This window comes from Pristiophorus japonicus, chromosome 6 (assembly GCF_044704955.1).
Source record: "Pristiophorus japonicus isolate sPriJap1 chromosome 6, sPriJap1.hap1, whole genome shotgun sequence".
Classification (NCBI taxonomy): Eukaryota; Metazoa; Chordata; class Chondrichthyes; family Pristiophoridae; genus Pristiophorus; species Pristiophorus japonicus.
This window is the reverse complement of record NC_091982.1, coordinates 18,151,403-18,166,551: the sequence shown is the minus strand read 5'-3', so window position 1 is coordinate 18,166,551 and position 15,149 is coordinate 18,151,403. Positions and strand designations below refer to the sequence as shown.

Here is a 15,149-nt window from a genome sequence, read left to right as displayed (position 1 = left end):
GTGGGTGGGGGGGGGGTGCATGTTGGGTGAAAACAGAATTATTGACTTCTGTTGTATCAAAAACCTGCCACCACTCACTGCCTAGACCCGCATTTAGCAGAAAACCCCTTACTGGAGGGCTGACATTCAGCAAGAATCCATGCCTTCAGGTGCTGAGGGGAGAACCTTTTCTCACAAAATTGAGCTTGCTTTTAAATCAGGATTGTGAATTATTTGATGCATACCTTGTCTCATCAATACAGACGATTAGGGGTTGTAACTTAGAGTTACTGGATCTGTTCTTGCAGAGGGCAAATGGACAAAAATGCAGCAGTGCACAAGAGGAACAAGATTACAAGAGATCACAGACTGAACAAGGTAAGCTGCTCTTGTTTGTTTTAGAATAAATATCAGGTTAAATATTCTAATAAAGGAAGAATATATTTAAAAAATCACTGCTTATTAGCATTGCAGAATTCTAAACAGTAGGAGTAAATGGGAAAAAACCAGCTTGGTTGGGGTTTGGAATACTGGGAAATACCTGGACCCTCTGGGATCAGTTATGTGTTTCTCAGGAGTTGACTATAAATCCGCTCTGTATATTAATACGAGAGTACCCACTCATCTGTCTGTCTGTCTATGAATCTTTCTCTTCCCTTTTGCTCTCTCTTTTCAGGTGAAGTTGAAAGGAGAGATTGCAACTGTCTGCCTTTCTCAAAGGAGGAAGAGGAGGGGGCAGATGAGACAGATATGTTGCCAACCTTATTGGAACTGGCAGAAGAAGCCAGTGATGTTACGTTCTTCCCCAGTGACATCTCCAGTTTTGACAGTGACACTTTAAACCAAAGATCCAAGCTGATCTGCAGCTAAATGGCACCTAACCTTTCACTAAGATGGATGCAATCCATTGAAATGGTAGAGCAGAATTGCTTTATTAATGGGCAGCAGATATCTAGGCACAGTGTGTTCCTTTAGCTAGAGCTTAATAAGCTTAGCATTGTAACGCTTTCCAGCCCTTAAGTGAGCAGAATTATTTACAAGCCAATAGCCTAAAAGTGACCTTGCATTTTCTTTCCTTTTTTGATGTAACGTAACATAATTATAAAATAGACTGGCATGTAATTAAATGGACAGGACTGCATTGGGCCAACAGGCTGGCCTATTTCTGTAAAACTTCCTTCTCCTTCCCCAAAGTACTTGAACCAACCTGTCGCAAAATGCAAGCAAGGACGTTGATAACTTGCAGGTCTAGTTGATTGCACACATCGCTTGCAACCTAGCAATGCAGTATAGTGCAGTGCTGATTCAGTGGAGAATTGTTCAGGGAATGAGCAGAGGGTGTATGCACTCTGTTAGACAGAAAGTTACTTGCTACTAAATGTGGTGTCCTTTCCATTGAAGCTGCTGGTTTTGAGTGGATGGCAGATTTGCTTTTGTTGCAGTGCACTGTTGTGCGATATGTGAGTTAGCATCTAGTGAGTGTGACATTGCAGGGAACTTTAACATGAAAAAACTGATGAGTTGGAGATGGAAGTGGAGGCAGGGGTGGAGATGAAGTTGAAGTTTTAAAAATCTAAATCCTGATCCCAACCCGCCCACTTTCAACTCTTACTCGGGCGGGACAGGGGGCGGCTTTTCCTGCAGACAGCTGGGGATTCCGGGGCTCGGGATCCCCGGTAGCTGCAGTGAGATGAGTACAGCGTCGGAAAAATCCTTGTGGGCCGGGAGGAGCAGGAATACTGCCTCCTGGTCCCACAAGCTCACCCACCAGCAGCCCACCCATCCCCTCCCAGGGGTTCCCGGGCGTTGAAGCCCCTCTGGACCCCACACCTACCCGTTGGTTGCAACGTCCTGTCCAATCTTCCGTGACCGACTGCAAGCCAGCCTGTCAATCAGACTGGCTTACAGGAGGGAAACCTCCCCGTGTCACACGCGCGCTGTGGAGTTAAACTCTACGGCGAACGGGGAAACCCCCCCCCTGTTCACCGCCCACCCCCCCACTCCGGGCAGGTCGTAAACTTCAAAATTCAGACAACAGGCTTTGTAAAAATTGCATTTACATGGTCCATCAGCGTAGAGCCATTGAATATTCAATCATCCAAGTCTATACTCATTTCTATTATCTGCAGTCCTGTTCCTAATCTGATATTTAATCAAGCTTTTTTTTTTCCAAAAATAATTTAATTCCTGCTGATTTCTGTCTTTATTTTCTCTGTTGCATCAAAGCCTGTGAATATTTGTTTCTATTAGAGGGCTATAATCTGCCTTGAATGGGATGAATCTTCGGAATAGTGAAGAAAATAGGAGAATAAAATTCTAAAGTAAGAAGGCAAGTCCTGGGACTACACAGCAAGTCCATCAACTTGCCTGACAAGTAGGGGGAATTTGAACCCCAAAAAATGGATGGATTTGGGTCGTGTGGGAAGTTAAAGTGTTAAAAATCTGATTCCTAATCCAACAGGGCCACTTCTGGTTTTAATGGGGGCGGGCAGCCAAGCCGTTTCCAGGAGGCGGGTTGCCATTTAAATATTATAATGAGGCTGGAAGTCTCTGATTTAATCACCATTTTGAATTTAACAGTTGCTGGCTGGGTTTTGCAAAGCTCGTAAAAGCCGCTAGCTAAAGCAAGGCAAAGACTGCTGGATCCAAGAGGTAAGTGCCTTTACACTTACCGCCTCGATTCAGCGTCCCTGCATACCCCCCGCTCCCCCGCAATCGGAGGCACCCTTCACGAGGCCGACGATTTCCCCCCCCCCCCCCCCAACGAGGCCTTCCATCCCACCCCCCTCCCCAACTTCAGCCCTGCTCCTCCTGGACCCCCAATTATGCTGCAAACCCCCCCCCCCCCCATCTCTCTGCACCTCTGGCCACTGATCATTCCGTACCACCACCAGGCTCCCCACTCCCCCTCCCCCCCCCCCCCCCCCCCCCGGCCCCCTAGAAAGAGAGGCTTCCCAAGCTGTTAAATTTGGCAGGGCCTGCGGGAAACCCGTTCTCCTGCTTCAGACCCCCTCCCTCCTCCCTCCTCCCCCCCCCGCTGCTTGCAATCTGCCTCCCCATTAAATTTCAGGCCATAATCTCTACAAAGTGTTAGGGGCCCAGGGGCAGCACGGGGCAGTACGAGCCAGCCCACACTGCGATATGTGTGCACACTAGGCCCGTGCAACAGAGCTTGGTCTCCAGTCGTCTTGGGTAATCCTTGCCACTGGGCCAAGACCCTAGCTCTGTCAAGCCCGTGTGGTGGCTGGTGTGCAACGGCCCCACACGTTAAAAAAAATCCACGCACAGGCATCTTCCACCTTCACGATGTAATTCAGGTCCTTCATTGAAACACCTGTGAACGCATCCTTTTTTGGCGTGGAAGCAAGTCATCCTCGTTTTGAGGGACCGCCTATGATGCTGATGATATTTCCACATTTTTATTTTAGATTGCTAGTATTCATTTTTTAAAAATGTTACATTTTAGAGGCGCAGCTCCACGTGTTTCATATAGGTGTATAATTTGTTCCACTTTTTGTTTTCACAAATCTCACTCCTTGCATATCTCTGATGTCAATGATTCTGCACACTAAGCATGTTACAGTCCCAGTCTGGAATCTCATTTTCTATCTTCTTGCATTCTGATTTGCACAAGTGCCTAAGGCCAAACTAAACCCAGACAACTTCCAAAAAACTGAGCCGCTATTCCCGCTGTCTTTGGTTTTGTATTACTAGGTGCTCAGTCTTCACATCATCACTACATAATGTGTCCACAAAAATAAACTCAACACTATCTTCTGCCATTTAAACATTTTCAGTCACAGCTCCTGGGTTTATGCTCTTGTATCACTGGTTTGACTTTTTAAAAAATTCCTCCCTTTGCTTTTTTTGTTTGCCAGTTTTCCCCCTCCCCTCCTAGCCTGATGAGTATGTGCTTGAATAGGCTTTCACATGTGTTGGTAGTACGCTGCTATGTTTCCAGCAGGAGATCAGCGGCAGAAAATCTGAGGCACATTCTAGAGCCCTACCACTACTCCTGGCTTAGCTTAAGGACCAAACACTTGACTGCCTGGTTTGTGTGGCTTGGTGTGGCAGCAGTCGTTGCCCACTGAGCCAGATGGCAGATCCATTACTCAGAAGCCAAGAACAGGCCCAACGGAAATATTGGCTGTAGAGCTTGTTAATCAAGACGAGCAGAAGGATGAAGTCCATCAAGCCAGGAGTTGTACAGACAAGTCTTCCTAAAACAAATGATGCAGTCCCACAATTGACATCTATGCTTAGCATGGATAGCCTCCGTTTTTCAGTACCAGGGGAGTCAATTACAAAGGTGCCGCTTATAACATATTTCGGGCAATTCACTAAGTACTTCTCTGTACTTACCCATTTAAAGGGCTCTGCTGATTTCGGCCAAAATCAGGTCTTCAAGCAGTTTCTTGGCATTTTGTTATTGTCCTGTACATTGCTGAAAAAATCCCACCAGTCAATGTGGGTTCAGAAAGAGAAGAGGCATGACTTCACAGCAGATAGCTCCAAGAAAAATGTAGAGAGCAAAATGTAGACCTCTATTATGACTTTGTTGACCTAATAAAGGCATTCAACACCATCAGAAGAGAAGGTCTCTAGAAAATTCTCTCCAAGTTTGGGTGTCCAGACAAATTTGCTGAAATGGTCAGACGGATTGAGTGATGGAAGATGGGGACAACTCCATCACCTTCCCAGTTACAAGTGGTGCCAAGCAAGGATGCATCCTTGCACCATCACTCTTCAGCGTTTTATTTGCTGCTTTGCTTCTCGTAGCTTTCAATAATCTCAAAATAGGAGTCAGGATCAGATTCAGGACTGATAGGGAGCTCTTCAACCTTAGAAGATCACAAACTAAAACAAAGGTGCTTGACAAACTTATTTGTGAACTCCGATTTGCTGATGACTATGCTCTTGTGGCCCACGCCCAGGGTGATGTGCAAACATTCATGAACTACCTTGCAACACCTATCTGCAACTTTTTTTTTTTAAAACTGTGATACTCTTCCAGCCAGCCCGAGGCAAGGATTATACTCCGGCAATCATCACTATCGGTGATCTCACAATTCAGGCTGGGGACAGATTCACCTACCTGGGTAGCAACTTGTTGAGAGAAGTCCATATTGATACAGAAACATCCTGTAGAATTGCCAAAGTCAGTTTAGCTTTTGACAAACTCTTGAGTGCCTCGGGGACAAGAGAGGCATGAGCATGCAGACCAAGCTCAATGTATACAGGGCTGCTGTTCTGATGACCCTGCTTTACGCCTCTGAAACTTGGACAATATATTCACGTCACATTAAGAAACTGAATCACTTTCATCTAAGTTGTCTGAGAGGACTAATGAAGATCAGATGGCAATACAAGATGTCTGACTTAAAAAAGTTGACATGCCAAGTATAGATGCTCTGATCATGGAGACGTGGCTGCAATGCTTGGGTCATGTGCGAATCGTTGATGAATGAATCATGAAGATCTTCTATGGCGCATTGACAACTGGGAAGTGATTTTATGGTCAGCAAAATAGATATAAAGACTGCTCAAAAGCAACTCTGAAGCAGTGCCAAATTGATGTCCATATGTGGAAAGAACTTGCTCACGAGAAGAAAACGTGGCGCAAAATCATCTAGGAAGGCATCTCCTACTGTGAGGCCCGTCATATTGCTGATGCTGAATGTAAACGCCAGAAGAGGAAGTCTCACTTTAAAAAATCAGATCCACTGTTCAATCTGCAGACACTCATTCCGAACAAAAATAGATCTCATCATTCACCAAAAAACTCAACATTTTACCATCCACTGCATGTAGCGGGCAAATTGCGTCAATACATTATAAATGGTGGGGACTGTATTGGTAAAGGATGTGCAACTTTTGAAGCTATGGACTGAATGCTTATTACAAAACCACTAAGTAGACTGCATAGCTGTGCAGAAATTTGAGGCCTAATGCACGGAAAATAAACATGTCCCATGCAAACAAATTGAGATCCCATAGAAGTAATGTGCGACTGCACAAATACAAAACAAGTCAAACCCCTACACACACACATCCCAACTCCCCATACACAACAAAATTAAACCTTCCCTGGTTTAGCCTAAAAATTAAGTGTAATCCTTCTCCCCTGAAGCTCAAATTTGAAAGTGTGAGCCTCAGCTCTTTAAATGTCTGGAGCACTGATTGGTGCAACAAGGCTGCCCTAGTCTATCAGGGAGCAAATGTTTTTAATGTTCCAGGCCCAGGAAGTTTAAAGAGCTGCAGCTAAGGTGTCCTTCAACCCTCTCCCCCATACTAAAGGCACATAGTGGATTTTTAAACTACAGCTAGTAGTTGAAATTGACTGTGGACTCTGCACTAAACACTTAATGTTGGCCAAATTTACCAACACTGCAGGAAAATGTTAGAAAAGGAGCATTTTGTACATTTTTTAAAAAGCCCCTTTATCTTGTCAATATGTTCAACAGTTTTGCTTAATTTCATGACTATTGGTTAGGGGGAGCAAGAGGAGGAAAGGAAGATCACTAACTTTGACCGACACCTGTCCACAGTGCCCACCTAGTGCTAGTCCTAATTACATTGGCTTGAACCTGCAATCCTGAAGCTATCTTCACAAAGGAACGGTTTGTGTGTATCAGCTCTGTTTTGTGGTGATGCCCAGTTATGCATTTTATCCTTAAAATGAAATCTTGACAATGTGTTGGAAGTTTGCTGCTGTCTACTTTCTGCACTGTACTTTCACCATTTTCTGTTTTGAATGCATGCCCTGTTAATTCCATCTGGTTGGATTGGGCTAATGCTGATCATTAGAGTGGGCATTCCATTACAGTTATGTGAGCACCAAGGGCTGCGTGTTACATGGCTTCAAAGGTGATGCCTTTTACACATGCATCTCTATTGATGTTCAGTTACACTCTGAAGACTGCGTGATGTGTGCATAGCATGTTTTGATTTGAAAGCCAACTTCAAGAGAGGGTTTTTTCAATGTGCTCTTCTGACACTGAGTGTTGCCCCTCTCTTTCCCCCCCCCCCCACCCCCTCCCCGGCCAAGAGTGCATCTCGTGTGTTCCCCACAACAGTTTGTTAAATGTAATACATTAGGAAAAATAAAAATTGTAGCTTTCAGACAAGTCTTTGGAGACTCTGTTAAAATGTTGCTCCTCACCATGATGACCTGGACTCAGCTTGAGATGGAGCAAAATATATCTGTGTGCTGACTGCTAGCTCAGAGAATGCAGTGAGTTTTGTTGCAATTGCCTCTTTGAAGAAAAAGTAAATTCATATATTTTTTTAAAAACTCATTGGTATCAAGATATAACAGCAGCACATTCCCTTGGCATGAACCCTTTGTGCTTTGTCAAACCTTGGTCAATGGTGATGGCACCAAATAAATATTTTCTTGCAAGTGAAATGTCCTTTTCCTGGATATCCTTGTAATCTTGAAATTGGTGATAATTGAAGGGTGGGAATTGGGCAGGAAAAGACTACCATGTGATGGGGTTTGCAAGTAATGGTATCCAGCTGATACTGCAACATCTCGAATATTTTTCTTCCCCAACCCCCATTTCTAGTTTTTTTTTTTAAGTTATGTTTTTGGGGGGGAAAACATCCCTTTTAACAAGTGCAGATGGTAGAAATTTCAACAAATGATCGTGTATCACATGATCAAAGGTGATTTAAAAAAAAACTTCTGTTAGGGAACTGAGTGGCATAAAACAGTCCCAAATCTGGCACCGATTGACAAATCACTGAGGCCACAGGATGGCAATTTGGGAATTTTTGTTTTAGTCATTGGTGCAATAAGGGATGTTTTTTGAGGTTGGGCTGAAGCATGTTGGAGCAGAGTAGAGAGGGCTTTACTCTGCATCTGGCTATGCTATCCTGACTTGGCTTAATGCTGATACCGAAATGCAGAGAAGTTCCATTCCCCAGCACCAACATCCCTCATCCTGATGAGCTTGAATTTTTTTAGAAAGTAAGTGAAGTGGGGTGGGGAAGAATCCTTGTTTGATGACACTGCCTGCTCAAAGTTTGGGATAATTTATGTGTGCACACTACGGGTTTGCACTTTTTATTGGAAGCTGTGCGTGAGTCACACTTCTGAGAGTTTGATGGATTAGTTGTAGTGGTGTTCCCAGTGAGAAAGCAGTGTTCAAGAAGCACAAGATGGAGATATGGTTAATAATTATAGCCCAAATCATCCCTTGTGTGTTAGTTTAGTAACCAAGCACTATAACTGGTGAATCTTTATAATCAGTATCACAAAGGTTTCCACTTTGCTTTAACAGTATTATACAATATTTTTAGAGGTCTTTTGTGGTCTTTTCACTAGTGCATAGGAACTATTTTATCTTTTGCTTATCTTTCTATGTGTAAATAGGATTTTTTTCTGGGATATTTTTTTTTAAAGGAGTATGTGGTTTTGTACAGACAAGTCTGAAGAAATGTTTAACGTATCAATTTTGCACACTTAATGCTGTTCATGTGCACTACACTAACAAACGTGTGTACTGGACAGATTTAAATCCATGTAATCAAATGTTTGATATTAAGTATATTTCTTACAGTGGCTGTATATTAATAAATGTATTGTAAAATGCTAGTGGAATATGTGGCTTTCTGTGTGTGAAATCATGTTTTTAAATCAATCAGAAATGTTGGTGCCAGGATGTAGAACATTTTTCTACTCGTGTAGGGTTTGAGCACTTTCCAGTCAGGTACAGATGCAGAGTAAAACTCCCCGTCTTCCCAGGTCATTTATATCACCTTGTGACAAATGGAGACATTTATCATTATTGCATGCAAGTTTTAAAATAGCTAGAATTAAAATGGAAACTGTCCTTTCCTCACCGAGATTCAAACGGAGAGTTGCTGGTCTGCCTATGGGAAAGCGCTGAACGTCTCTGTTCAGAAACTTGATACAATGTCGTTTAAATGGTTGAAACAGCTAATTTGAAATGATAACATATGTGGATTTATTTGGAGAATTCTATTCTGTTCTTGAATAATGAGTGCTGAGGATAATTCATTACAAGGAAGATGGTTGTTGTTGTTGGAGGTCAATAATCACAGCCTCAGGACATCGCTGCAGGAGTTTCTCAGGGCAGTGTCCTAGGCCCAACCATCTTCAGCTGCTTCATCAATGATCTTCCCTCCATCATAAGTTCAGGAGTGCGGATATTCGCTGATGACTGCACAGTGTTCAGTGCCATTCGCAACTCCTCAGAAATTGAAGCAGACCATGCCCGCATGCAGCAAGACCTGGACGACCTTCAGGCTTAGGCTGATAAGTGGTAAGTAACATTCGTGCCACACAAGTGCCAGGCAATGACCATCTCCAACAAGCGAGAGTCGAACCATCTCCCCTTGATATTCAACGGCATTACCATCACCGAATCCCCCCCACCATCAATATCCTAGGGGGGTCACCATTGACCAGAAAGTTAACTGGACCAGTTACATAAATACTGTGGCAACAAGAGCAGGTCAGAGGCTGGGTATTATATGGCGAGTGTCTCATCTCCTGACTCCCCAAAGCCTTTCCACCATCTACAAGGCACAAGTCAGGAGTGTAATGGAATACTCTCTTCTTGCCTGGATGAGTGCAGCTCCAACAACACTCAAGAAGCTCGACACCATCCAGGACAAAGCAGCCCGCTTGATTGGCAGCCCATCCACCACCTTAAACATTCACTCCCTCCACCACTGGCATACCGTGGCTGCAGTGTGTACCATCTACAAGATGCACTGCAGCAACGTGTCACGGTTTCATCAGCAACAGCTCAAGCCCGTGATAGCTGCCACCTAGAAGGACAAGGGCAGCAGGTGCATGGGAACACCATCACCTGCAAGTTCCCCTCCCAAGTTACACACCATCCTGACTTGGAAATATATCGGCCGTTCCTTCATTGTCGCTGGGTCAAAATCTTGGAACTGCCTCCCTAACAGCACAAGTTTCTTTCACTACAAGGACTGCAGCGGTTCAAGAAGGCGGCTCACCACCACCTTCTCCAGAGCAATTAGGGATGGGCAATAAATGCTGACCTTACTAGCGACGCCCACATCCCAGAATGAATTAAAAAAAAAACAAGTTAGGCAAAACCCCATTTGGAGGAGAAGTATGAAAAAAGTGGCCAAGTTGTAAAATCTGTCAATCTCCATTTATGTGAAAAAAATGATCATAACAAGAAAATAAACCAGTCTCGGCCTAAATCTCATATCACATGACAAATAAGAAAAAACACTGCAACTGCTGGAACCTGAAATAAAAGCAGAAAATGCTGGCAAGGCACAGCAAACCTGTCTGCATCTGTAAAGAGCAAATACATTTTAAAGGAGTTGTGGCAAAGCATGAACCTTTATCTCTCTTATAGATGCCGACAGATCTTTGGGGGAGGCTTTCGCCTTCATTTTCAGCGGTTTTCTCAGCTGCTTTTGTAAGATAAACCGCCTGCCGAAAGTTTCCCCCTTTTTTAAATGGAACCGCCCACATTTCGAATCAACCGCCCACGTGCACCTGTGTGCACTGCCGAGGATCGAGATTTGGCCTCAACGGAAGCCCTTCCAGATCGCCGAGGAAACCACCCACGGGAAGCAGCCTGAAACAGGACAGTAGGCGAGTACCCTGCAAAGAAAGGTAAGTTAAAGGTTTTTTTATTATTTTTTTAAATTGTAAACGGCACTTTAAAACTATCTTGGAATGTTTTTTTAAACTTTTTTAATATACATTTTAAGTGAAAAAATATTGAGTTTTTCCCCCCCTCCCTAGGCCCAACCACAGCCTCGAACTAAATTTTAAATACTTACCATCCATTCAGGTAAGAACCGCCCGTTTTCGCTAGTTTCAGAGACCGCCGAGAATCTTGGTGCAAGATCCATTTTCTCGCTGGGCGGTATTTCTTACCTCATTAATGTAAATTTTTGCTGGTGTTAATTGCAGAAGCTTAGCGGTCTTTTCTGGGCGGTGAGGGCTTTGGGGAAAGTCTAGCCCTATATATTTCCAGAATTTCTGTTTCACATGAAGCTCTTTTGTTCCATTAGTCTGCACTGAGTTTGAATTCTGGTTTGTGAGATGGAAAGATGGTATATTAGCCCACTGTACCACTTGAACCTATTCTCCTGCATCGGTTTTTGCGAGTTTTCTTTGTGGGGTTGGGTAGGGTGTTTGAATGAAATAAACAATACTGTTCTTATTAACTGTTTCTTAATAGGCTCCTCGTGGATCCCATTGCACTTCCAGCTTTCGGTGGGAAATACTGCTTCACAATCAGGATTGATGACTAACTCACTGCCCTGAAACACAAAAGGAGTCTCCTGTTAAATTTCTCAGAAACAACATTTTCTTCATAGCTTTGCTACCAGAATAAATATTTTTAAATAGTTTAGCTCTTGTTATCCTCTACTGTACCCTTTACCGTCTCTGGAACTCAGTTACATTTCAGGGCCAGTGGCCAGTGAAGCCAGGTGCAGTATCAGTGTGGGGCATTGTGGCTATGGTATTTAGTGAGTAGGCCCAAATGAATTATGTGATTGGATGCTATGTCCATCTGCTACACAAGTATCAAACCCAACACGGTTTTAGCTTATATTGCAAGTAAAGGATAGAAACTCGTGTTTGAAAACATTTTTTTCCCAATTTCTCTACCTTCTCTTAAAGTTGATTGTTTCCACAGGTGCTGGCAGCCCTCAGTAAGGAGAATTCTTCATGAACATAAAAGATATACAGGACTATTGGAGAAAGAGCAGGAGAGTGGGACTAATTGGATAGCTCTACCAAAGAGCCAGCACAGGCATGATGGGCTGAATGGCCCCCTTCTGAGCTGTATTATGTGATTCTTCTCTAAATAGCGAATGTCAGCAGGCTGATCATCCATAGAAGGCCTAACAGCCTCGACTCAATGTCTACAAATGCACTTTCCATCATGGATTACTGATGAACAATCAAGAACAGGAACCCAGGCCAATTACTCCCCATCCAAGGGGCATTGTGGCCAGTTGTAGTGACCACTGCTACCGCAGCTAAGACCAGCTACTGCAAGACAAACTAGCGATTGAACAAGGCCTTTCTGGCTGCTATATTTAACGGCAAGTTAGATTTCAGTGGTTGGAGGGACTGATTTTATTGGTTATTTTGTCTTTCCACCAGTAGTGTTTACTGTGGTTGCTGTGGGGTTGTCATGGAAACATTAAATTCCTAAATTCATCTCAACTTACACAGCGCCTTACAAAGTAACTTTTTGGGAATGCGGGGGGGGGGGGGGGAGTTGCAGTGGGGGAGAAACAGATCTAATGGATCACTAGAGAGCAATCAAGAACAGGAACCCAGGCCAATTATTTGCCATCCAAGGGGCATTGTGGCCAATTGTAGTGCAGCTATAAAAAAATCCTCTTTTTAAGGATATCTAACTGCTCATTACCACCTCTTCTCCCCATTTTTCCTCTTTTTGTATTATCTTAATACTTTATTCTGTCTTCTATTTGGTGTTTTTTGAATGATCTTTTCAGTTACTCAAACTTCCCAGATTGCATTCTAAAGCCAAAGTTCTCAATATCTGTCACTAGATGGCCCTGTGGCACATCTACTCCCCAAAACACTGGTATTTCAACACCGAGTAAATTTTTATGGCTCTATGTATTGGGACAGAGAGAGGCAGTGGGATTAGTTTTCGATTATTCAAATCTGTGCCAGCTCTTTGCTAGAGTTATCAGGATGCCTGTCTGATGTCGTCAGTGAGAGGTGTGAACCATTTTGATGGCCAGCCATCATTAACATTCTATTGGCGAACTGTCCGGGTATTTGCAGTGCTGATGAACTGCATGCTAGGGCGGCATATCTGGTGGGCCTGACATGCACTTAAAGTGAGCCCATACTTATTGAAGGGGAGGTGCCTTCACAGTTGTGGCTTGTGGCAGGTGCAATCTTTAAACACTGCTGAGAAGAATGTCAACTTCCAGGGCTCCCCGTTTTTGTTACGCTGCGTGTGACTGTGCTAATACAGCAAGTAAGGATCAGTAAGGAGGTCCTCTTTCCTTCTGAAAGTAGACAGATGACCAGGTAAACCAGTCAGCAGGCACGTAGAGAGGTTGCTGAGCATGCCAATGCCTGCAGCATTACACCCAGGACCTGACTGCAGTGCAGGAAGAGTTTCATCGATTTGACTATGATAATCGAACTGGGAACATTTTTGTCTGAATAAAGCCTTGAAGCACAACACTTTCATCCCAGCACTCCTAATGCTTCCCTCCCCCACTACACGTGCTTCTCCTCCAATCACAACAGGGCACTGCATGACAGCTCCTGCTTACACAGTTGCACATTCAACACCTGCGACTGCCCTCAGAGCTGGCACAAACAACATTCTGCTGCTATCCAGTTACAACTGCAATACATTTCACTATTATGCAAACTACATTCACACTTCACACTGGAGGCATTTTCTTGCACACAGCCACCTCCCCCTCTTGCTGGTTCTCTTTCTCAGCATGCACACCATATGAAGCATCATCACAAATCCGCACAGCCCTTTGCCACATGCTAACTCACTCCCACTTGGAAGACAAAGCTTTTGCAAAGCTGTTCAGTAAATAGGAGATAGGAGTCTCTGGACCTATCATCATAATCATCATCATCATAGGCAATCCCTCGGAATCGAGGAAGACTTGCTTCCACTCTTAAAAGTGAGTCCTTAGGTGGCTGAACAGTCCAATACGAGAACCACAGGGACAGATGTGGGAAAGGAGGGTGGGACAAGGTTTGTTGCACGCTCTTTCCACTGCCTGCGCTTGATTTCTGCATGCTCTCGGCGATGAGACTCGAGGTGCTCAGCGTCCTCCCGGATGCACTTCCTCCACTTAGGGCGGTCTTTGGTCAGGGACTCCCAGGTTCAGTGGGGATGTTGCACTTTTTCAGGGAGGCTTTCCTGTATTGTTTCCTCTGCCCACCTTTGGCTCGTTTGCCGTGAAGGAGTTCCGAGTAGAGCGCTTGCTTTGGGAGTCTCGTGTCTGGCATGCGAACAATGTGGCCTGCCCAGCGGAGCTGAATAAGTGTGGTCAGTGCTTCAATGCTGGGGATATTGGCCTGCTCGAGGACGCTAATGTTGGCGGCACAAAGATGCCTGCATTCAGCCCTCCTCCTTTGTGGACTGCCAGCAGTCTCAGCTACAGCTCCCTGAGGTTTGTCCACTTGTTACTGCTCTTTCTTTTCCTCCAACCAGAACGGAGTGACCAAGATAGCTCCCATATTGAGCAGTAGCCAGTACCTCACCTAGCCAGTAGGCTTTGAAGCAAATTCAAAGATTTCCAAGTAAAAAATGTCTTTATAAATCAAGCAAGTCTTTTTCCAGATTCTAATGATGAGTACTTACAGGTGAGTGCCCCTTTAAAAGGTCCTGGAAATGGCCGTTTGCAACCTGTACCATTAGTGCTACTGGGCAGATGTGCCTCTTGCTAATTCACCGAAAAATGGCACGGGTGCCTTCTTATCTCACAGGACCCCGATTTGTAGTCTGCAATGAGGCTCCCGTCTGCTTCGGGTCGCCCACCCCACGGACCCAACCAATTTGGCGGTGGCTGAAGCAACAGCGGGAAGTCCTGCGAAATGATTTTCACCGCGTTTATACCTAGCCAATGGGGTGAAAATCGTCTCCCAGTGTCAGCATTGAGCAGTCCCAGGTCAGGTGTAGGAATAGCAGCAGGCCCTTCAGCCCTGCGAGCCTGTTCTGCCATTCAATTAGATCATGGCTAATCTTTATCTTAACTCTATTTATCCGCCTAGGTTCCACAACTCTTAATACCCTTGCCTAAAAAAATGTATCAATCCCAGTTTTGAAATATTAAATTGACCTAGCCTCAACAGCTTTTTGGGAGAGACAGATCCAGATTTCTACTACCCTTTGTGTGAAGAAGTGTTTCCTGACATCAACCCTGAACAGCCTAGCTTTAATATTACGGTTATGCCCCCTTCTCCTGGACTCCCCCACCAGAGGAAATAGTTTCTCTCCATCTACCCTATCAAATCCTTTAATCATCTTAACAACCTCAATTAGATCACCCTGTAATTATACTCGAAGGAATACAAATGTAATCTATGCGACCTATCCTTAATAATTTAAATCTTTTAGCCTGGTATAATTCTGGTGAAGCTGTACTGCACCCCCACCGCCCCCCCCCCTCCC

The 15,149-nt window shown here is 44.3% G+C and overlaps 1 protein-coding gene across 5 annotated transcripts in view; it reads left to right on the top strand.

Moving 5' to 3' along the window:
• Positions 1 to 12,167, top strand: part of LOC139265570 (heat shock factor protein 1-like) — a 51,397-nt gene extending 39,230 nt beyond the window's left edge. The window contains exons 12-14 of one of the 5 annotated variants that reach the window (XR_011593578.1): positions 288 to 357; positions 656 to 2,631; positions 6,473 to 9,901. Coding sequence is in view for 4 of the 5 variants with exons in the window: in XM_070882659.1 (XP_070738760.1) it covers positions 288 to 357; positions 10,350 to 10,591 (312 nt within the window). In the remaining variant the exon portion in view is untranslated. Of the gene's footprint in view, positions 1 to 287; positions 358 to 655; positions 2,863 to 6,472; positions 9,902 to 10,349; positions 10,613 to 11,648 lie in introns of those variants that run through there. The other 4 variants (XM_070882659.1, XM_070882662.1, XM_070882660.1 and 1 more) reach the window with 4 other exon arrangements.
• The last annotated feature ends 2,982 nt before the right edge of the window (positions 12,168 to 15,149 follow it).